This window comes from Dipodomys ordii, unplaced genomic scaffold (assembly GCF_000151885.1).
Source record: "Dipodomys ordii isolate 6190 unplaced genomic scaffold, Dord_2.0 Scaffold37, whole genome shotgun sequence".
In the NCBI taxonomy this organism is placed as follows: Eukaryota; Metazoa; Chordata; class Mammalia; order Rodentia; family Heteromyidae; genus Dipodomys; species Dipodomys ordii.
In genome coordinates, this window is record NW_012267253.1 from 1,059,225 (window position 1) to 1,083,506 (window position 24,282).

At 37.0% G+C, this 24,282-nt stretch overlaps 1 protein-coding gene across 1 annotated transcript in view; it reads right to left on the bottom strand.

Moving 5' to 3' along the window:
- Nucleotides 1-4,885: 4,885 nt before the first annotated feature.
- Nucleotides 4,886-24,282, bottom strand: part of Sos1 (son of sevenless homolog 1 (Drosophila)) — a 94,854-nt gene continuing 75,457 nt past the window's right edge. Inside the window, exons 18-23 of the mRNA XM_013017898.1 lie at nt 21,647-21,819; nt 21,096-21,212; nt 18,915-19,179; nt 12,695-12,739; nt 10,652-10,770; nt 4,886-9,682 (exon numbers count right to left, since the gene is read on the bottom strand). Coding sequence (XP_012873352.1) covers nt 9,191-9,682; nt 10,652-10,770; nt 12,695-12,739; nt 18,915-19,179; nt 21,096-21,212; nt 21,647-21,819 — 1,211 coding nt within the window. The 3' untranslated portion in view covers nt 4,886-9,190. The remainder of the gene's footprint in view (nt 9,683-10,651; nt 10,771-12,694; nt 12,740-18,914; nt 19,180-21,095; nt 21,213-21,646; nt 21,820-24,282) is intronic.

Consider the following 24,282-nt stretch of genomic DNA (forward strand, 5'->3'; position numbering starts at 1 on the left):
TACCAAGCCCAAAACAACAATGTTGGGATTCTCATCTCCTAAAGATTGACTTAAAGATATACATATAGCCAAATGCCAGTGGCTTACAACTGTAATCCTAGCTACGCAGGAGGCTGAGATCTGAGGATCATAGTTCAAAGCAGCCCAGGCAGGAAAGTCTGTGTGAGACTCTTAGCTCCAGTAAACCACCAGAAAACTGGAAGTGGTGCTGTGGCTCAAGTGGTAGAGTGCTTGCTGTGAGCTGAATAGCTGAGGGACAGTGACCAGGCCCAGAGTTCAAACCCCATGACTGACCCCCCCCCAAATATATACATACAATACTCTTGGCCACTAAGCATCTTAATCTTTATGGTATAAGGACAGCAAGTCCATATGGTGGGGAGGGAGTTATCTTTCAAGATGACTTAAACATGTGGTTGTACAATAAATAGATCAGGTATCTTGAGAAAAATAAAGCAACAAATACTTTGTGGCATGGCTCAAATGGTAAAGAGCTTGTCTGAGTCTTAATTCCCCAGTACCACCAATACCCTTCCCCCACCAAAACCCCCCCCCAAATCCAATTATATGGATTTGGCGATGTTAAAATGCCTTTTTGAGAAGTTGTTGAATGTTCAAATTAGTCAATATTTTTATCCTCAAATAACTTGTGTTCCAGAGTCTTTTATTTCCCAAGAGCTTTGTACAGAATATTAAATCATCTAAACTTTTCCCCTATCTATACAATAGTTATTTTTCACCATCTTGCCTCATTCCTTTCAGACATAATTAATATTGAATACTCTTTATTTCTTAGCAGGGGAATGGAATGTATTGTTTCTTTCTCAAGCATATAAATGCCTAGTTAATCTGAGGATCTACTGTAAAGGTCTGTTGCTAGATACATCTGTGCTTCTAAGTGGGTTGTTTCAACTTACACTAATTCTCATTTTCTCTCCTTATCATATTTTCCTTCCTACTTGGGACAAGCAATTCAGCATACAAACATCCTTTTTTTTTTGGGTTGGTGGTGGGGCCTGAACTCTGGGCCTGGGTGCTGTCCCTCAGCTCTTCAGCTCAAGGCTAGCGCTCTACCACTTGAGCCACAAACACCACTTCTGGCTTTTTTTTTCTGCTTATGTGGTGCTGAGGAATTGAACCCAGAGCCTCATGCACACAAGGCAAGCGCTCTACCACTGAGCCACCTTCCCAGCCCCAACATGCTCTTATTTCCTCCCATCATTAAGGCAAAGTAAATCCTCTCTTGACACTTGTAAGAGGAAGCCAATTCCTCCCTCTTTCTGCTTTATAGCGTCTCATGTCTTATACTCCCTCTACTCTTACAGCCTTGGACTAGTCCTATTTATGCCTCCCTTGTAGCTGGGACTATAGGAATGAACCAACAGTTCTTAAATCCACTAGGCTATTTATTGTCCCTATCATTTCCCTCACTAACTCCCCCTCCCCTAACCCTGACTCCTTGGGTCTAGATCACTAAGGCAATCCACATTGCTAAACACATGGTCCACTCTCAGTTATCGTGCTCTATCAAGAAGTATTGGGTCCCTTTTTCCTTCTGAAATAGTTTACTGTATCCTAAGGATACAGCATGTTTTTGGTTGTCATCTTTCTTCTCTGAGTTCCTTCTTAGTCTGTTACTTCTGCTCCCCTTATTCCTTTGATGTTAGAGTACCCAGAGTCTCTTAGGCGATCTCATTCAGTCTGCTGGTTTTAAAATATCTTTATGGGCAAAGAATGTAGCTCAGTGGTAGAGTGTGTGCCAGACATGCCCTGAGTTTGATCTGCATTATCATACAAAAATTGGCTATGAAAATGACTACTAATTTTATTATCTTTGGTCTAGACTCCTTCCCAAACTAGATGAACATCTCCAACTGCCTCTTTGATCTCTTTTAAGATATCTGATCTATCTACTTGTGTTCAAAATTGTGTTCAAGTCATAACTTTCCCTTTTCAGTTAATCATAACCATAGCCTTCAATTTGTTCAAACCTAGTCTTGAAACCATCCTTGACAATTCTTACCCTGTATCCAGTCCATCAGTAAACTGTTTTGACTTGAACTCTTCTAACCACCTCCACTACCTGTTGCATTGGCCTTTCTGTTCCTTCTATTAACCTCTTACTATTCTCAACAGAATAGTAAGAAAGTAATTTACTGTTAGGTCACATCACTTCTCTGCTCAAATATCTAAAGGCTCTCTTCTTTTCAAACAGAAGCCAAAATCATCATCACAGCATTTGGTGCTTTGAGCTAGATGTTATACCTGATCATGCCCACTTTTAGTCTACTTGCATGCATTCTTCTACCCAAACAAGCAGCCTCATTATTACTGATACACTAGTTATGCTCCTAGCCTTGCTTTTGAACTAGTTTTTCTCTGACTTGGCATATTCTTACCTCAGATACTTGCATGTCTCATGCCTTTACTTCCTACAGCCTTTATTTATATGTTGCCTTTTTAAGGCAGACTCTGCCCATTCCATTTAAACTTCACTTTCCCATATCCCATGCTGTCACTTGTAGTTTTTCTGTTCATAGCAGTTACAACATTCTAATGTATAATATTCTATTTATTGTGCTTATTACTTGTTGTCTACATCTCACTAGATTATAAATCCCATGATGAGATGGGTATTTGTTCATTGTTGTATTTCTTAAACCAGAACTGTACTTGGAGTAATAAATATTTGTTGATAGTTAGATGAGTCCTTATCAAATGCTTACAATGCAAGGTCATGCAAAATCAATTTAAGTGATGATAAATGGCAAAGACTACCCTAAAAACAAAACAAAAACAAGTCAACACCAGGCACTGATTGCTCATGCCTATAATCTTAGCTACTCAGAAGGCTGAGGATCATGATTCAGAGCCAGTCCAGGCAGGGAAGTCTGTGAGACTCTTATCTCTAATTAACCCCCAGAAAACCAGAAGTGGAGCCATGGCTCAAGGTGGTAGAGTGCCAGCCTTGAGCAAAAGAGCTCAGGAATAGTATCCAGGCCCTGAGTTCAAGCCCTACAACCAAATAAACAAATAAATAAACAAAGTCAGGATAACCTACCTCTTAAAAGCTTTAAAAATCAGGCAAACCTTGAAAACATATCCCTCATAACTTTATCATCTGTTAAAAGCATCTATGCTGTGAAAGGAATTATGTTTTCCAGATATTTACCTTTAAATGTCATAGAAGTCCTAGGTAGGTATGTCATCCTTCTTGTATAGATGAAAACCAGACCACTCATGTGAACAGCTCCAATTCCAAAGCACCTTATTCTGCCATACAATTCTTCCCTTTCTTGATGAGTTATTAATGTAGAGAAATTAGCTTCTAAATAGACTGTAGATTTTTCCTTGTCTCCAATAAGTTCAGGAGTCTTAAAGTGTTAGAATGGATATAACTGTCTTTGGGGAATTATATTCTATCAAATCTGCAAAAATTCTGTCTCAACTGTGGGACTGGCTCCCATATTCTTGCTCTTGAAACTTAACTGCCCACAATCTATGATGACCTAACATAGTTAAAACAAGTAGAAAAAAAGGCCATCTGGTTAAAGATGTTTTAAGAGCAAATTCAGAATTAAATCAGATTAATATTAATTAACACTATGCTAAATTGATTACCTACAGTAATGTATCAGTAACACATGCTTGGATTTCACAGTGGCAAGCCAAAAGCATCTTACAGAACAAAAATTTTTATTAAACTAGAAAAAAAACACAACAGGAAGCAGCATTGGCAGGGAATCACCAATTCATTTTAGGCATCCTTGAAAGCAGTCCTGCAAATAGCAGAGATGAACACTATCAGTGGCCTCAATCCAGACAAGTCCACTGGCTACATGATGCTAGTCAGGTTACTTCTGCAGGCTCACCAGCAGCTATTTTTAAGAAGGTAGCTTGGATCTGTAAGGATTCTTCGATTTTTATGTTATATAGTCCATTCTGAATGACTTCATATTTACCTAATTGGTTAGCTGACACCAGTTCTTATCTGTGCAAGCCTAGCCTAGGAACAGTTTTAAGTCAAACTGTCTCGTTCTTTCAAGCAAGTTTCAGCAAACTGCCTGCCAAAAAAACCTAATTAGGTATTCTAAAACTTCTTTTGAAAATGTAAATTGCTCTCTGAAACTTCATTCAGGTACACACAAGCCACCTTACTAGTTTGCTTCTTTTCTTTTTTGCTAGTCCTGAGGCTTGAAGTCTGGACCTGGGTGCTATCCCTGAGCTCCCTTTGCTCAAGGCTAGCACTTTTGGCTTTTTCTGTGATTTAATTGGAGATAAATCTCACAGACTTTCCTGTCCCGGATGGCTTCAACCTCAATCCTCAGATCTCAGCCTCCTAAATAGCTAGGCTTACAGGTATGAGCCAATGACATCCAACTCACTTTACTAATTTCTTTTGGGAGGGTGGGGGTTGGTTGTGGGGCTTGAACTCTGGGGCCTGGGTGCTGTCCCTTAGCTCTTCAGCTCAAGGTAAGCGCTCTACCACTTGAGCCACAGCGCCACTTCCAGTTTTCTGGTGGTTAACTGGAGATGAGAGTCTCACAGACTTTCCTGCCCTGGCTGGCTTTGACCCATGATCCTCAGATCTCAGCCTCCTTATTAGCTAGGATTACAGGCGTGAGCCACCGGTGCCCAGCTCACTTTACTAATTTCTAACCCAAGGACTTGTCACTCAAGACAGTAATAGCATGTGACACATTAGAAAATATTGAACATCTTTTATCCTTTTACACTGACTTTAGAGAAAAAAAAGTATCCTCAAAGTAAGACCATGAAGAAATGCAAAATATTTCTCCATGGCAAGTTTAAGCTAAATAACAATCACTAATGACTTAAAAAATACTGCACTTTCAAATAAACACATGCAAAAATAATACACTTGTGGGCTATGTAAGGCATTTTTCTTTATTATTTTTCAGTTTATCTTAGTAATGCCAGAAAAATAACAGCCATTATTTTCACTTTAAACGCAAACCAAATACTGCTGCACAGAGTACAAAGATTACCTACAAACATGGTTAGGTACAAAGGCCATAGTAGATGTATAGACCACACTTTGTTCTTACATCAAAGTAAGACAGAGCATTTTTTGACAATTATCTTAGCAAATAACCGTGCTACTAAACAAAGGCAAGTACACATATAAACAGACACATCTCAACTAAAATTATACATGTCACTTTGACAAACAAATTGTCTGGTGGTCTCACCAGATATTTGCACCCCAAAGTCCCCTGCCCTAATCCCGCCCCCAAATGCTGACTTGATCTGAAGAAAAAAATTAAGAGATGTTCTTAATTAAAGGCACATTTGGCAGCTACTGAAAGTGGCATGCATCTGGCACAGGTGCGCGCGCTCTAAGCCACACCACACGTAACTTCCATCCTTATGAATCTTGATTCTTTGAGTGGCAGTCCAATGTGACCCACCTTTAGCTATCTTGCTTTATAATTGCAGCAATTGGCTATTTAATGCACTATTTTCATTAAAGGCAAAAGGGAAATTTGCTCACAGTTGACAGAAAATGCACTTTACGGTGTCATAAATGGAAAATAAGGCATGAAATTTATAAGAGAAGATACAAGTACTTTTGTTGTTTACATTTATCATAGACTTCATGCTTTTTTTTCTTAATTCAAACTCAGAATATTTCATGGGCTCATGTATAGGGGATTTTGAAATGATTTTAAAAGTAGTGAATGTTTCTAAAGAGAAAATACTGAACAAAGTCATCATTTTCCCTTACAACTTGACTCCATAATTCTCTTTCAGTCAAACCAACATTAACCTTGTATTGTGTAATTAATGGTAAAGATTAATGTTCAATACACTTATAATACTCAATAGTCACACAATATAGGTCAAAAGAATAGGTAAACCTATCCACAGCAGCAGAATACCAAGAAGTAACTGTTTCTGAATCTGAAAAAGAAAAAAAGCTTCCTCAGTATGTACAATACTAGAAAATTGAGACAACTCTCCTCCATTTATATTGCTGAGCCACTAAATAATCTGAATTTAAGTCATCATATTGAGACAGTGAAATTAAAGATTGAAGTGAGCTAAACTTGAGAATTACAAAGGATTATGATCAATAAATACCCATGAATTTTTGTTTTGTATAAAGAAACTGATTTTTGATGACAGTAAGGAAGAATTCAGAACCTTAATATAGCCTCCCATTGAAATAGTACTTGCTGCTAGACTGTTTTGCTGATTGTGTGTGTATACTCTCAACGCATTCATTAAAATACATCCATGAGTTATAGAAACCTACTTACATATACTTTGATGCCCAACAATCTTTAGTTAAGCAAACTTTCAATTGTTTAAGACTCATTTATAGTCTTACATTTGGAGGACTGAGAAATAGATGACCTCAGGTTTTGAATATTTGAAAACATTAGCTGTTCTTGTTTTAGAAAGTGCTTACGATGTGAAAAGCTTCCCTTCGTATTATATTGGTTATAAGCCCACTAAGTAAGTTCAGCCTTGAAATATCCCTTTCGTTTTGTAATCCAAAGATAATGCAATATTCCACATTTGGAATGTGGGTAATAAAAGATCATGCTGCACCGATTACCTTATGTCTTGGATTCAAAAAGCCAAATTTTGTAATGATGCATTTATTTTTTTCTGCCACTGCTTGTCCCTGATTAAGTTCATTTTAGTTACTACTAAGGAGAAACTTATTAGCTACATAATGTTTCACATAAGAAAAAGAATACAGTTTTTCACCTCCACATAAGGGCATTCAACTGGCATTTTTCTACTCAGTTACCACTACAACAGAAAATATTTTTATCCAAATGCCACACTTCAGAATAAAAATATCCTCTATTCACAATGCATATAAAACTGTTGCACAGTGAAGTGGTCTCCTAGAACCACGGGGTAAAAGAATGATTCCCTTTGGGAGAAATAGAATTAGAATTCCAATCCAGTTTTTCTTTGTAGGATGAGGTGGTCATCACCTTCCTGAAGGTTAACACACTCGCCAGTGATACTGAATGTGACTCCAATGTGACTTTTCTCAGGTTCTCGTTTGGAGTAGGGATGGGATAGCCAAAAAATAGTAAGTCATAAAAAGGATAATCCTACAGACAGTTAGGCTGGCCCAATAAAAAGCCATGGGAGATTCTGAAATGTGTATCACAATTAACTGTAGCAGCAATACTAAGTAGGCATAGATAATATTCATTAAATGAATGCTCATATGAACACTTTGCATCCAAGAGGGGATTTGAAATCAACATCTTAGGACACTTTTTAAAGAGGAGACATTATTACAAAGAAAAAATGGCTACTATTTTAGGAATGGCAGAGATACTAAACAAAAAAGACTCAACTCTAACAAATAAATAAGAAAGGCTATGATAGGATGGACTGCTTAATGATGCAATTAACATACTTTCTGGTCTTATAGGACTATACATTGTACTATCATGATGTACATTTAATGCTCTAATAAATATGACAAAAAATTATTAAAGTACTAAGTGTCCACCATGATGTGGCACTTCTAACCACATGGTTAACAGAAATGCTGAAATGTTGCTTCATTATTCAGCGGACACATGCAGATACTGATGACGCTCTAAGGATGGAATACTTCACATTTCACAGACATTATAGTTGAGAATAATAAAACATTTTTCTCTTCAACAAGTTGCATGCATTTCAGTCACAGTATTTGTTAGACTTAGAAGAGCAGTACATAGGCTTAATGAATAATCCACATTAAGATTTCAATGATGTAGGTAGATGTTCTAGAATGAAGAGTTTTGATAGAGCAGAAGACCTGAAGCAAGGTAGAATGTTCAATATAAACCTGAAAACTGTATACATGTTGCTTAGGAAAAATCAAAATAAAAACTGTAAAGTTCTGCTTTAAAGAGATCCATCCTATTCTAATCAAGTATTTTACTACACGTCAAACTGCAACTTTAGGTCATTCTTTAAAGATTAATACATATATCCAAAAATAGTAACCAGGGCGTACCACAATACGTGCTTTTATGCTTAGTGCTCGTGTGTGTGTTTCAACTGAATGAAAAAAGAATCAACCATTTTCTCCATATAATAATTTAATATATGCCAGCCAAACAAGATATTTGTATTTTTATTCAATTAAATTAAAACAGACCTGCCAGGTATATTATATAACATTCATTATATACACATGATTTAGGAAATGCAAGAAGGTAAGTCTAGGTATGCTGACTACTCGACTACAAGTAAAATATGAATGGTGTCAGTGATGCCCAGCAAGTGCTCCATTTCACATTGGGTGCCTACATTTCCATAGTATGGTTAGAGGGACAGCTACGAGCCAGGACATGTCTTACCAGTAAACCTTTGTGGGAAAAGGGGTGGGGGGGACAATCTAGTGTAGGTTAACAGTCTCCTAAATGTAAGTAGTATACTTGACGGTAACAATTCTTCAAAAGTTCTTCCATTGTGTCAATGACACAAAACTTCTCCTTTGAAGGCAACACCACCACGTTTTGTTTGTGTGGGGGGACAGATGGGGAATGTTCTTAAAATCGGTATAATTATTTTTAAAACAACAACAACAACAAAAAGTACCTCTTTGGTGAAGCCTCGGTACCCATTCAATTCACTGTAATGATCTGTAAACAGGACTGCTGTACAGTGCTGGGCCTTGATATCAACAAGGTCAGGTACCACAGCCTTTCCTCACAGTCCTTTGTATGATTTTTTATGAAAATATTCTAAAGTAGAAGAGTAAAGCAAAGGAAAACAAAGGAGGATAGTAAAATCCCTGTTTAAGAATTTTTTAAAAGTGCATAATATTTTGAATTATAAAAACTGTCATCATGTGGGCCTGCTGGACACTAGACTATGTTCCCGTCCCTTTAACGATAAAGATCACTTCACAAAGTAAGGACTTGCTTATTGGCAATGAGAAGTCCCTTCAATTGGCTTTCAGGTGCAATCAGTTGTCCAATTCCTCTGCATCAGTCTTTCCATAAACTAAAACTGGAATACCATTTCATTTCATAATTAAAACTACTTTAAAATTCACTGTCTTATACTGCATCTTGAAGTAGAGTCATTAGTGTTTGGAGTTCTCATTTAACTCCTCAGTGCTGGCACATTCAGTGCATCCATTGCCAGCAATGGATTTGGGGCCAGGAAACTGGACCTCCCAGTTCAGAGGAATTCAGGAAGAATGGGCATTCTCCAACAGTGGCGGTCCATCTCTGTGCATGGATGGGTGTGTATGCTCCCTTTTGTAAGTTTTTGGAGGGAGTTTAGGGATATGTTGAGAAGTGCTTTGACGTGGAGGAACGGGCGGCCCAGCAATGGAATGGAGGTCCACTTCTTGTGTCAATGGTGGTGATGGCAGATGCCTTCTCGTGCCATGAGGAGAAGGGGTCTGGGGAGGTGGCGGTGTAAAGGGAGAAGGGCTGTTTGGAAAGAAGGCATTGCCATGGTCACTCTTTTTGCCCAAAGGGGGAGGTTGGAGATGTAGTGGTGAGCTTGAAAAGACATCGGGTGTCCTCACAGGTTCTCGTGGTGGTAATAAGGGAGGGCTTTCGGGAGGGTCTGAGAGAGAGGTCCGGTCTGACACTGAATATCGTGGTGAATAGACTTTGGATGTGGGTTGCCTAGGAGGAATGGCTGGGGGGCTGTCCAAGTGCTTAGACATAATCTAACAAAAAAGAATAAAACACATTTATTAATAATTTGTGTAGTACATAAATATATTAATAAAATTGGGTTTTCAAACACACTAGTTATTGGCAGAACACTAGGTGTGGAACAGGGAGTTTGTCAGATATTCTAAATGAGAAGTTCTACCAATTCACATAAAAATAATTTCCCACGGTTCATTTTCTATTAGTTCTTTCTTAAAACTTTGTTGGTTTTTTATACTGCTTGCCTATCATGATATAATTTCTGATTTAGAATAAATTGCCCATTAATTTTCAATTTTAAAGTTACTATACTAATATGCATGAAATTCTATGAAGTGTTTTGACTCTTGAGGTTCTCTGATTTCTGGACAGCTTAAGAACAAATGAGTTAACAGATGACAAAATAGTAATACTTGGGAGGCTAAGATCAGGAGGATCACAGTTCAAAGCCAACCTGGACAAACCGTTGTCCCCATCTTAACCAATAAAAAAGCTGGCTATGGTGGTACATGCATATCATTCTAGCTACATGAGAAGTATAAATAGGATTGTGGTGCAGGTCAACCTTGGCAGAAAACAAGACCCTATTCAAAAAGTAATGAAAGTAAAACAGCTGAAGTCATGGCTCAAGTGGTAGAGCACCGTCTAAGCAAGTGCAAGACCTTGAATTCAAACCCATGTATTTAAAAAGCATACACCTGGCAAAATAAATGAAAGAAATAAATTAAAATGGGTAGACTAAAGTATGAATTTTCATGAAAGCCCCATTTAGAAGCACACCAGATCCCCTAAAGGTTCAACAAAGACCCTTTCTGTGCCAAGGTTCAACAAGTTTCATTCACTTATTATGTATCTTCACACAAAGCTTCAGACTTTCCTCTGAAATGTTACCTTGTCTCAGTGAGAAATAAAATAGATGTACACAACTGACTATAATGTAAGTAATGATTCCAATTTCCAGATAACAAGCTTTTCTACTTTACCTTAGATGGCGAAGATTCCGCTGGGGCAGATTCTGGTCGTCTTCGTGGAGGAACAGGCGGGGGGACGGGCACTTCATCCGTGCCCTTGGTTAAACTTATAGAGGATACTGACGCAGATCCTGTGGGAGGTTAAATTTTTTTAACTTGATAAGAATTTTATTTTACTCATTAATCTTGAGAAGGCTTAGCTGGAAACATCTTATACTTATTAAAAGAAATGTCTAGAGGTACCAAAAGCATTTTAGTAAACTAATACCCAGTAGTATTTCATTAAAGCAAATTGCTATAAAACATGCAGAAATCCCTTTAAAAAGTACTGCCTAAGGCACTGTTATTTTGCTTCTGGAACAAAGTAACATGCCCACTGTTGTTAGCCTATTATTGGAATTTTTAACTGGGTACAATTCTTAGATATCCATTGGAATTTGAAAAATCTTCGGAATGATAATTTTTGTCAACCTTAATGATGAGCTCATTTTTTTTTCTCTGCCTTTATTGGTATACATTTCCTTTGCTCTTACTAGAGAATCCTTGGAACAACTTCTATCTTAAAAGATAGTCTTGCTGTCTAGCAATTCTGTTGAAGGATGGAGGGGAGAGAATCTGGTGCCTGGGGAGGGAAGGCCTTGGGTACAGGCATGTAAGCTTCAACTGGTGATGGAGCCAATTTAAGATGAGTGGGGAGTCCTGATAATAAAAACAAATTACTCAAAATCTAGTGAACCTGATTTAGGAAAAAGTTGGTAAACTGGCACAAAAAGATAAGTAAAACTTCTAATCAGACTCTATCTTTCTTTATGGTGACATGGCATAAAATAGGCATATAAATAATTACATTTTGAAAGACAACACTTTTATAAGTGTTAGCTAGTTTATAAACATTAAAAAGTTATAAAACAAGCTGGGCTCTGTTGGCTCATGCCTGTAATCCTAGCTACTCAGGAGGCTGAGATCTGAGGATCATGGTTCAAAGCCAGGCCAGCCAGAAAGTCCATGAAACTCTATCTCCAATAAACTACCAGAAAACCGGGAGTGGCACTGTAGCTCAAGTGGTAGAGAGCTAGCCTTGAGCTGAAGAGCTGAGGGACAGTGCTCAGGCCCCAAGTTTAAGTCCCAGGACCAAAAAAAAAAAAGAGTTATAAAACATACTTAAGCATTCAAAATTGTGATAGGTTCATTTTATGTCTTTAAACATTAGGCTTTAAGAGTACTTTATATACTGATATTATTCAACTGATCAACATTTTGGTCATCTATTTCATTGAATGGCTGGTTGATTGGCTGAATACACCATGAGGGATTGAACTCAGGGATTCTGGCAAGCTAGCTGTCAGACACTTTACCTCTTGAGCTCTGCCCCCAGCTCTGATCACTTACTTTTAATAAAAGCTTAATTAGCTTTAATTTAGCTTATAAGTAATATTTTTATTGTACATATTTTGAAATTATTTATCTGAAAGCAATACTACTAATCTATAAGCTTAAAATAATGGATTTAGTAAATTGTTAGTTGACTTTAAAAACAGAGTAAAATAGCTACAATGACATTTTCTTTATCTATGATGATTGTTTAGGTTTTATAATTTAAATAGTTACAATTGTAAGACAACCCTTCTAAAGTCTAAAGCAGTTATCTGCCCAGAATCTGTGCTGTGATTGGGCTCTGTGCATCTTGTGATTTGAACACTGCATGTAGCCGCCAGCATTCCCATATGCGCATGCATGCTCTTGCTTTTTCAAATTGAACATAAAAATATATTTCTTTTCTATGTTTAGAAAAGAGAAAAGGTTAAGTGTGGAAGCCACTCATTTAATATGTTCTTTTAAAAGAGAAAAAGGTTTTATAAAAAGCATGAAAAGAATAAATTTAAGCAAATTATTTCTGATCAAAGGATAGCACAAGTGAAGACCTCACTTTTAACATGGTGCAAGCAGGTACTAAATGCTGCCAGACCCAAGGAGAATTTTAGCAGGAAAGTTGACAATTGGTTTGATTTTTAAAGCTGAAGCAAGAATTAGGAGTCTGAAACCAAATATACTAACTTGGGCCATGGGGCAGTGTAACCGGGATAAAGACGGTATCGCTGCCTGTGAAAGGAAACAAGAAAAAATAGATTTTTTTTTCTTCCATCAACACATTCAACTCATTTGTAAAACTTATCTCAAAAATGTTATTCTTGTCATTCTAATTTTAAAGAGTGCTGTAATGATTTCTAGAAAAGTTCATTACTATCTACTTTTGAGAAAAAAATAATAAAGTCAAGTTAACAAACTGGGAAATTTGAAGATTCCTTTTAGAGTTACTACTTGATGTCTTGATAATTAAGTGAAAATAGAAAATTGAACTATGCTATGCTATTGGAAGACTTTAAAAGGTATTCATTCAATTCAAGTGAAAAATTTAGCTGAATTCATGTCATTTCCTAATGACTAAAAAGAGCATGAAACCTTATTATATATCTTTGAAAATGTCCTTGGGCAGCATACATTTCACTAAAACACCAGGAACTTTGGATATTAAAAAAGCTACAAAGTAAGTTTTCTCTGTCCCTATTCATAAGTACTTTCTAAATAAATGAATCAACACTTGATGCTTACACACTTTATAAATGTCTGATAAATTTAAATTGCCTAATTCCAACAGTATCTATTTTTCAAGGGAAAAAAAACCCCTGAAAATAAACCAAAGCCCCAAGAATATCAAGTAGGAAAACCAAGACAGAGGCCAGATGACTTATACTGATGTGTAACATCATGTCACTAGCACATGGAACTAAGACCAAAAAGCTAAAGTATGTTTCTGTAACACTATAGATTAAGCTGAATTTTTAATTCAAACAATTTGGAACATTTTTTATTCAAGCGTATACAGTCAGAATGACGATAACTTTACACTGCAGGTTTAGTTAACTTGATTAATTCTTGTTAACTTGATTGCTTTCAAAGACATAGTGGTCATACTTCCTTGGCAATTCCAAATCCAAATAATCTATGACATTATTTTCTTTCCATATGTACAGATATTTATTTGGAACCTGACTACTGTTGCAGTCCAGCTCATTCTAATAATGTTATCTCTCAGATGATTAAAATTCATTTTTATACCCTAAAATTATTTGAAACTGTTGCTGTATCAACAATTTTCTCCACAACTGGGCACTAATGATATTACAGGTAATAATGATATTATAGTGTTTACCTTATACATTTCTCAGTTTTCTTCAAAAGGAAATAAATACACCTTTTGAAGCTAGGCCTCCAGAATGTGGTAATATATTTAATATAGGAATAAAGCAAACAGAAAGCTCCTAACTACTACGAACTGCAAGTTTTGGCAGGATTATGACTATGCATACACACTTGTGGACACACACATAAAAGTCAACTTTCTTAGTTATATATAGCACAGGCTTACAGTCATGCTTTGGTAAATCTAAGAACTTCTCTAATTTCTTACTTTAATTGCTTGGCCAGGAAAATGCTATCAAAATTCTTTCACAATTTTACATTTTCTAATCAAGAAATACCTGGTTATCTGCTATAATATGAACAAATTTATGATAAATAACTTACAAGCTAAATCCAATTTCAAAACAGATTAATTTGTTAAGGACCAATCCTAGATAACAGACGATGGTTCTTAATTTTGGCAGCACAATAGGCAACCCTGAAGAGGTTTTTTGTTTGTTTGTTTGAAGTCCTGGAGCTTGAATTCAGGGTCTGGGAGCTTCTTTTGCTCAAGGCTACCACTTGAGCCACAGCTCCCCTTCTGGCTATTTTTGTAGTTTATTGGATAGAAGAATCTCAGAGACTCTTCTGCCCAGGCTGGCTTTGAACTGTGATCCTAACATCTCAAGCCTCCTGAGTAGCTAGGAATACAGGAGTGAGCAACCAGTGCCTCGCGGGGGCACTTTTGAAATAGGAAGGTAATAAGGTCCGTTTATCGTTCTCTCTTTTCTGCTGTAGAAGCAGAAAGAAAGCTAGAAACACCTGTTCTTTCCTTTCTCATCCATCCACTATCAAAATCTCTTCTAAGGAAAAACTGCTGATGCCAAACTGTAGAGTGGGGCTATAATTGTATATCAGGTGGCACTAAGTAGGTAAAAGTTTTCTTCCTGTCTTTTCCACAAAGCTTTCAATGACCATTCCTGCCCACTATAAGGTCACCTTTCTGTAGATATCCATAGTATTTATGTTTGCATCCCTCACTGGGTATTTAACTGTCATTTTCTTGATGTTTACATTGTCTTTCTTGTTTATTATTTTATTTTCAGATTAGCAGGCATTTTAAATGAGATTTCAAAGGTATTTCTCTAGATGAACACAACACACAGAGAACAAATACACCTTCTCCACAATATTTTCATTTCTCTTCCTCGTCCTTGTTTGGAGGGTTTCAGTGTGCGTGCGTGCGTGTGTGTGTGTTCCTTGGATTCTTAGCAACCCTCATGTCCTTGGATTTTTGGAGGGTTTCAGTGAGAGTGAGAGAGAGAGAGAGAGAGAGAGAGAGAGTGTGTGTTCCTTGGATTCTTATCAACCCTCATGTCCTTAGATTTTTGGAGGGTTTCAATGTGTGTGTTCCTTGGATTCTTATCAACCCTCATGTCCTTGGATTTTTGGAGGTGTGTGTGTGTCCTTGGATTTTTGGAGGGTTTCAGTGTGTGTGTGTTCCTTGGATTCTTATCAACCCTCATGTCCTTGGATTTTTGGAGGATTTCAGAGGGTGTGTGTGTGTGTGTGTGTTGTCCTTGGATTCTTATCAACCCTCATGTCCTTGGATTTTTATCAACCCTCATTTTCCCTCCCATCATCATTTTGTATCTCTTAGTAATAAGCTTTCCCAAAGATGTGTAAGTAAAACTTAGCAACGAATAAGACATTCAAGACACTGGCTGGAAGAAAAGCAGAATGAAAAGAAGGTACATTAACCAGGTACTGGTGGCCTGTGATCTTACTCAGGAGGCTGAGATCTGAGGATTATGGTTCAAAGCCAGCCTGTGCATGAAAGTCTGTTAGAGTCTTATCTCTAACTACCAAAAAAGGTCAGAAGTGGAGTTGTGGCTCAAGTAGTAGTAGAGTGCTAGCCTTGAGCAAAGAAGCTCAGCGAGGGGCTGGGAAGGTGGCTCAGTGGTAGAGTGTTTGCCTTGCATGCATGAGGCCCTGGGTTCAATTCCTCAGCACCACATAAGAAAAAAACCAGAAGTGGTGCTGTGGCTCAAGTGGTAGAGCGCTAGCCTTGAGCTAAAGAGCTGAGAGACAGCACCCAGGCCCAGAGTTCAGGCCCCACGACTGAACCACCCCCCCACACACAAAAAATAAGAAGCTCAGTGACAATGTCCAAGCACTGAGTTCAAGCTTCAAAGCTCAGGATCAGCAAGTGTACACATGTGTACATAAACACACACACACACACAAGGTAGCATTTTAACTTCTTTAAAAAAAACCATTTATGTTTTAGAAGTGGAATTTCCTGCTGGTTTGTTTGTTTGTTGCCAGTTGTGGGGCCTGAACTCTAGGCCTGGGCACTGTTCCTCAGCTCTTCAGCTCAAGGCTAGCGCTCTACCACTTGGAGCCACAGCGCCACTTCCAGCTTTTTCTGCTTATGTGATGCTGAGGAATCGAACCCAGGGCACTCTACCACTTAGCCACTTTCCCAGCCCCTTTCCTGCTAGTTTGTACTGAGTACAATGTGTTCAAGTGACAGAAGAGTATAGTGTAAGGCAGCTCTTTTCTGCCAGAGAAACAGAAGGTACTTAGTCTGGTGGCAGCACAGTGCAGTGAAAGTAGGAAGCTCTGGCCATCTCATAGCAGTAAGAGATCTGTTAAGCAGAAGTGGAATCAAAGGGAGGTGAATACTTTTAACACACATACAGACTATTGGCAAATTAAAAGTAAGACTAAGCAAGCATATGGATGGTTTTCTAATATGCTAGATTATTTAATTTCAAAATTAGTTCTTTTTAGAAGAGTAGCAACAGAAGTTTGTTATTAAAAAAGAGAAACTGAAAAAATAATCAAGCCTAAGGTTACAAAGCTTAACTCCTAGAACATTTTTCTACTTGTCCATGTGTTTGAGTTAGTGCTGTTCCACTGCCACATTTAACAAAGCACTGGTCCAGAGCCCTCATTACAAAACCAGTTCTTCCATTTGACTCATACTTGAAGATTTAACACTAGCAGAGAAACATCATGTGCTTATGCCCTATTTTTCCATCTCTTCCATTTTTAGTGGCTTAAAGTAGGACTGATAGATAACTTAGGGAAGCCACATGAAAGCCTATTTTGGAACCATGTAATATGTTCTTTAGCTGTAGGAAACAGTATGTAACAGTATATAACACTATAACTAAATAGGTCCAACAGATATTTATTTTTAGACCAGGAATATTAAAAAATCCAATTGTGTTTTACTATTTAATTTAGGGTTTGAGGTGGAGAAAATGGGATTTTTTTACCTTTCTATTTGAACTTATCAAAATATGTATCTGACAGCATAATATGTGTATAACATGACTATGATCTTCAGTCATCAAATAAAGCAAAATAATTCTCAAATAAATGCACTTTAGATAGTGCAAAGATTAGATAGATTGCTGGGTAACTGTAACTTTATATAAACTACAGGATAAATAGGATTTTGGACCAAATCTCAAAATAATACACTTCCAAAGAATTATTTATAGTAGATTTTTAGTTAGATTCTTAGTTGAAAGAAATCTTAAGAGTCTAGAAGGCACAAAAAAGAACTTTATATGAAATCAGAATGCTTAATTACTATAACAGACTGGGATGACAAACCAAAATCCTAATTCAAAGCTTAGTGCTTCTCACCCTCTGCCATGAGTATGTCATGCTGCCTCTGGTACTGGTATTACATCATTCCTAGGTGGAGTTTGGTCAGTACATTGAGGTATGTGGAGAGTATGTGGAAGAGTTACAAGAATGTTACAGGTAACTAGATTTATATTTTGAACAAATAAAACAATTTACATAATGAACAACTGAAAAAGATGTGCTCTTGGAAGAGCTTTAAAACTACACATGACAGATGAGAAAATTAATGGCAATCTAGATTTAAGAGATGGCTCTTTAAAAGGCTACCCCTGAGCTGTATGAGAAGTCACATGTCATTACTGAAATCTGACTGTGCTTGTAAGAAATGAGATGTACTATTAAATATAAAATTCACACTGAACATTAAAGATTTAGAATGACAGCAAAAGATTGTAAAATATTTAGATAAGCTGAATATGGTGATACATGCCTGTAATCATAGCACTCTGAAAGCTCAATTAGAGTATTTTGAATTCTAACCAAACCTGGGCATTGTCTTATGCTTATAATCCTAGCTACTCAGGAGGTTGAGGTCTGGAGGATTGCAGTTCAAAACCAGCCTTGACTGAGAGATGTATGGCTGTGCTGAAAAGCATAATAGCAGTAGGCACTACCATATCATCAGAGCCCAGGAGTAGGCTGAGGAAGGGTTAACTAAGATTTTGAATTTCAGTTATTTATTTATTTATTTTTTGGGTCCAGTCATGGGGCCTGAACTCTGGGCCTGGGCGCTGTCCCTCAGCTCTTCAGCTCAAGGCTAGCGCTCTACCACTTGAGCCACAGCGCCACTTCCAGCTTTTTTCTTTTTGCTTATGTGGTGCTGAGGAATCGAACCCAGGGCCTCGAGCATGCAAGGCAAGCGCTCTACCACTGAGCCATCTTCCCAGCCCAATTTTGAATTTCATAAACTGAAAATTAGAAGCTATTTAAGAATTTGTTAAGTAGGGGATAGTGTATCCTGAATAGTTTTAAGTACATTAATTAAAGAGAAAGTACTGTGTATTGAAGATTTTTTTTTTTTGTCTTTTCTTTTTGGTACTGGGGATCGAACTCAGGACGTTGCACTTGCTAGGCAAGCGCTTTGCCACTGAGCTACATCCCAGCCCTGTGTATTGAAGGTTTTTAAGAATGGTATTTGTTATGAGATGCATACAGATGTTCAAATGAAATTCAATTACCAATTTTTACCACCAGGCCTTTATAGTCACCAATAATGAACTTAATGAGAGTTATTCCAACCAATTTTTAAAAATTACAAGTTGCTGGAATTTTGAGTTTATTTTTATCATGATGTTTCCTGAAATGGGATCTGACTTATATATAAGCACGCATGCACATGCACACACACACAATTAGAGAGATTATTTTTCTCCTCTTGTACATGTAATACTAACAATTCATCTAAAGCACTTAAAATTTTAGCACTTACTTGAGTGAAAAGGGCTTGAATGATCAGAATCAAACACGCTGCAAACATCTGTGGTACTGGAAGCACCAGAAGCAGGAGGAGGTGTGAGCGGTGTTCTTGGAGAATTTGGTGCAGATGCTGTACTTTCTGTTTCACTTTCAGGGATCCTACTGTAACTAATCTTCCTTGGTTCTTGTTGCAGAGGTGTGGGATGCCTCATTGTACCTGGTCTTGGGTTTGATGGACGAACACCAGGAGATTTTAGTGGATAGCTATACTTTTTTGGCTGTAAACATAATTAAAAGAATATTTAAAACACCATGTTAGAAAGGAAGGTAAATATGACTCATAAAATTCAACTAATAACAAACTATATATCATCAATAAGGCAGTCACATAATGGTTCAGATTAAACTGCTCAGGTAAAAGCATTACATTCTACTTCGCTGAAGATTTGGCTATCTAAATTGTTAGAAAATCTTTTTAAGTAAACTAGGTTTTAGTCCTAGAAATACCAGAAATTTATTTTACTATTTGGAAGGGTGGACATTTTTAAAATTCAGAATAATTTTAGAAGTAATTATACAAATAATTGTACACAGAAATAAAAAGAAATGCTTAATATACACATTGTATTAGACCCTGACTTCTAAACAGGGTGTTTTGAGCAAATTTAATGTTGTTGGGAAAGCTTAGATCATCATCATGAATGACCATACCTTACCATGCCATAAATATAGTGTTCCTATTAGAACCATGTGAACTATTTACAAGTGCATTAAATCATCTCGGTTTTCATCTGTATGTTAATTTTGTGGCATTCTCCTTTAAGAGAGATCACTTGTCAATTAGTGTGCTGAGCTCTCTAGAGCAGACTAGATTTGTATCTCCAATTTGCTGTTTTTAATTCATGTATTAAAAATTGTTATAAGGGGGGCTGGGAAGGTGGCTCAGTGGCAGAGCGCTTGCCTTGCAATGCATGAGGCCCTGGGTTCGATTCCCCAGCCCCATTTAAGCAAAAAGAAAAAAGCCGGAAGTGGCGCTGTGGCTCAAGTGGTAGAGCGCTAGCCTTGAGCTGAAGAGCTGAGGGACAGCGCCCAGGCCCAGAGTTCAGGCCCCACAACTGGACCCAAAAAAAAAAAAAATTGTTATAAGGCTTGAAAAATTTGTCTGAGGCAACTGCATACAATCTAATTCATTGACAAGTTATTTTGATGACTTAAAGAGTTATTCATGTTTATCTTATAATTCTTCATTTTCTTCTGAATAAGAGAACATTCTCAGATTAGTGAGGTGAAGATACTAAACATAAATCTGGCCAGGCACTAACAAATACAACAAAACTACAAAACTATTGATAGTATATTAGCTAAACCTGGTATTTCTAGGGCTCATGATTCATGGTTCCAAGCTACAATAAATCAGTAATTTTAAAAAGTCCCAAGTAAATATATTTCTGTGATTTAATATAAATTCATTATATTTTCTCCCTTCTGAATAAATTCAAAATAACTTATTCTTTTTTTTAAATGCCAGTCCTGGGCTTGAACTCAGGGCCTGGGTGCTGTCCCTGAGCTATTGTGCTCAAGGCTAGCACTCTACCACTTGAACCACAGCTCCACTTCTAGCTTTTAACTGTATTATCATTATTTTTTTGGCTTTTCTTTTTTGGTATTGGGGATCGAACCCAGGACATTGCACTTGCTAGGCAAGCACTTTGCCACTGAGCTACATCTCAGCCCCCAGCTTTTAATAGCTAATTGAGAAAAAGTCTCATGGAATTTCCTTCCCCAGGCTGATTTTTAACCACAATCCTCAGATCTCTGCCTTCTGAGTAGCTAGGATTACAGGCGTGAACTACCAGTGCCCGGCTTAAGTAACATTTTTGATAAAGTCTAAAATTATTTTTAAAAAATCAAAAACTTACATATTGGTTCAACTTCATCATATCATGTCAGAATTAATTCAAATTAATATTAATGTTCATTTATTTGAACCAAGCAGGATATTCCTGGGTATATTGTTAAACACTTTTTTTTTTTATTACTGTTAACTATTACATGGGAACTTTATTCCTGAATGCTTTCATAGAAAAATAATCTACATTAATCTACATTACAGATAAGGTAAAGATGGCATCACCAGACATGGATGATAACTGCAGGAAGCATATAATATAAATGTAAATATATGAGTGCTTACGAATCTTGGGAGAGGTTTAGGATTCCGTGGTTCTATTTCTAGGGATTTGTTAAAAAGATAATCTGTAAATTCTTTCTCCATGCTACTTCCCATTGGATTCAAGTTTTCAAAGAACCTCTAGAATAAATACAAAGAATTATTAATGTAAAATATTTTTAATATTTGGAACTCATAAAAATAATTTAGGAAAACATTTAACATAAAAATAGGATTTATTTCTTTATTGTGCTGGTCCTGTGGCTTGAACTTTGGGCCTGGGCACTGTCCCTGAGCTTTTTGCTCAAAGCTAGCACTCTACCACTTGAACCACAGCACCAGACACTTCTGTCTTTTTTGGTAGTTATTTGGAACTTTCTTGCCTAGGCTGGCTTTGAACCACAGTCCTAAGATCTCAGCCCCCTGAGTAGGTAGGATTACAGGTATGAGCCTTAGCACCCAGCAGGAATTATTTATTTTTAATTTTATTTTTCTGCTCTATAAAACCAACTTGCCTTTATAAGGCATTTCACTAACTTAATAAAAAATATGAACCCTCACAAAATTCTACTTACTTTGATATCTGATTCTACTCGTAAACAGTAAGGCTGGTTTTGGTACTGCTGGATTTCTCCTGTTATTTCTGCTACTTTCCTCCTTTTGCTAAAGTTTATGAGCTCTTTTCCATGTCTTTTTAGGACCTCAGGGTTGCCTTCTTCTGTTTTCAAGATATTAGTGAGATAAATTCCTAAAAGACATATAATGAAATTATTCAAAGGGTAAGGAGGGAAAAGCAAGTTTTCTTTCTTTCTCACTGAATGTGAGTCTATAAACTAGCCAGTCATCATAACCAAAGAATGAAATCTCAGCTCTCATGCTATGAAAAATAAGCTCAGGAAATATTAAGATAAAGACTTTTAAGTATCAAATTATTCTATGAAAGACTTAAATCTTACAAATAATTAGGAAAAGGGAACCTAAGTTTAAGAAAGTAGTAGATTTTTCAGGAAGAGTGATCAATTTTCTATACTCTCCAAATCACTGTTACTTGATTTAAATCACAGGTTTGCACTGATGATGCATATTTTTGGCAAAAAAAAAATCAGTTAAATTCATTTTTTTCTTATTCAATTCTTAATCTCAAGAGGTTATTAAGATTTGCAATTCAGAAGTAGTTCCGTTTGTATATGCTTACTCGTGGAAGTGAGAGAAGATTTGCAGACCTATCTAACACAGGACTGTAAATATTTTATGTATATTCTGGTCTCAATACTTCTAGATTTAGTGGCAACCTGATAATTGAATTCCTGTTCCTCCATTACTATAAGTAGGGCACTAGAAGAGGAGAAGAATGAACAAAATATCAGGCATTTTAGCTCTTTATCCAGCACTCTGGTACTGGAGCACTTTAGTTCCTTTCCTTCCGAGCACAAATATTCTGGAGCCAAACTATACACTCTACTTGTGTGATGTGTGCAAATTGCTTTGTTTCTCTGTGCCTCAGTTATTTATATGCAAAACAAAAGGAGAGTTGCAATGAGAAATGAATTAATACAGGTTTAGAATAGGGACTAACAAATACAAGCATTAATTAGCTATTGTTGCAACTGTTAACACTTTTATTTTATCTTTTCCCATTCTCTGCTTTTTCCTCCCAAAGTACTGACTACTTCTTTGGAGAAAACCAAGGTGTGGAAACCTAAGTTCATTCACTAATACAAATGTACTGAGTTTTTGTTGTATGTCAAGTACTGCATTAGGTACTGCAGATACAAAGATCAACAACAACAACAAAAATCCACAATACAGTCCCTGACCTCAAGGAGTCCAGAGCTTTGAACATGGGCCACTATGGTACAATTTGGTAAGTGCTGTATTAGGAGATACCATATTAGCAGCAATGCATAAGATGCTATGAGAGTACAAAGGAGGTGGGCCATATCCTGTCTTCAGCTGAGAGGATTGAAAAAGCAACACAAATGAGATGATGCTTAGATCTTTTATTCACTCAAAAAGTGAATATAGACTTAATGTATAGAGTAAGATAGAATGCTCTCTATCAAGCAAAGCAGAAATGTGGCAATAATTTGTGATAAAATCTGAAAGGCATACTTAGAGATAGCATGTTGTTTGGTACGGCTAGACTATAGAGGTTTAGTAATAGAGTGGCAGGGACCCGACATCAGCAGAAGGATCAATGGTTCTAAATACTTCTGTGGTACAGCATACTCCTAAATAATAGAATTTTTGGCACATCCTTGAAAACATTACATAATCCAAATCAATGGTAAAAATGTGATTAATACCAATGCCTACTGGACTTTAAAAGCATCCAGTTGGTTTATTAATTATTTGTCTGATTCTCAGGACTGAGACCATTTTTTATTGGTAAATTCATAGGACAATCACTGTATATTCTAGTAAGTCACAGGCCTTTTTACTTTCCTCTAGTTATGGTTTTCTCTGTACAAATTGCTGAGTTGGGGATCAGCCTGCCAGACGTGCCCTTAAAAGAGTGCATATTTAACGGCAGCCAATGTTAACTTTTGATATAAGTTACAAACTGATGGCTCCTCCATGAAGAGTAGAAGCACCTGGACTGGATCTTGAAATGTCTTTTGTAAAAGAAGCTTACTTTGACCCAGTAGACAAATAGAGGAGTAGAAACATCTTTGCATTCTAGCATCACTAGCTGTACTGAAAGCCAAAGAAGAGCAGTTAAGCAGGCTAGCAAGAGTCACTAGGCTAGCTAGTGAGATGACAAAGGCTGCCAAAGGTAATGGAGATAGAGTGGTGGGTATCTGAGGTAGAACTCAAGAACTTAATTGGTTTGGGCACAAAGTATAGACAACAGGGAAGGAGATTTTAGGATTTGTGCTTTAGTGAATGGGTCATGCACAGAGAAGAAACTTGAAGTACAAATTTTTCCTTAGAGGAAATGTTAGATTGCCCACAGAAGTCTGGTAGAACATGGGAAGAAAAAAAAGTTGCCCTGTTTTCCCTAAGTGGTAGCAATACCAGTAAAAGAATAAGAATTCTAGTGAAAGGAAGAGGAATTAAGCATAAACAGTAAAACAGTATCTAGAATTAAGGACACAAATATGGAAAGTGTTTTTATAAACTACCATATATAGACAAAATGGAATTTAGAAGCAACAATAACATCTCATATTCTACCTCCTGGGTCAGAACCATAAAAAGCCACCTGGTC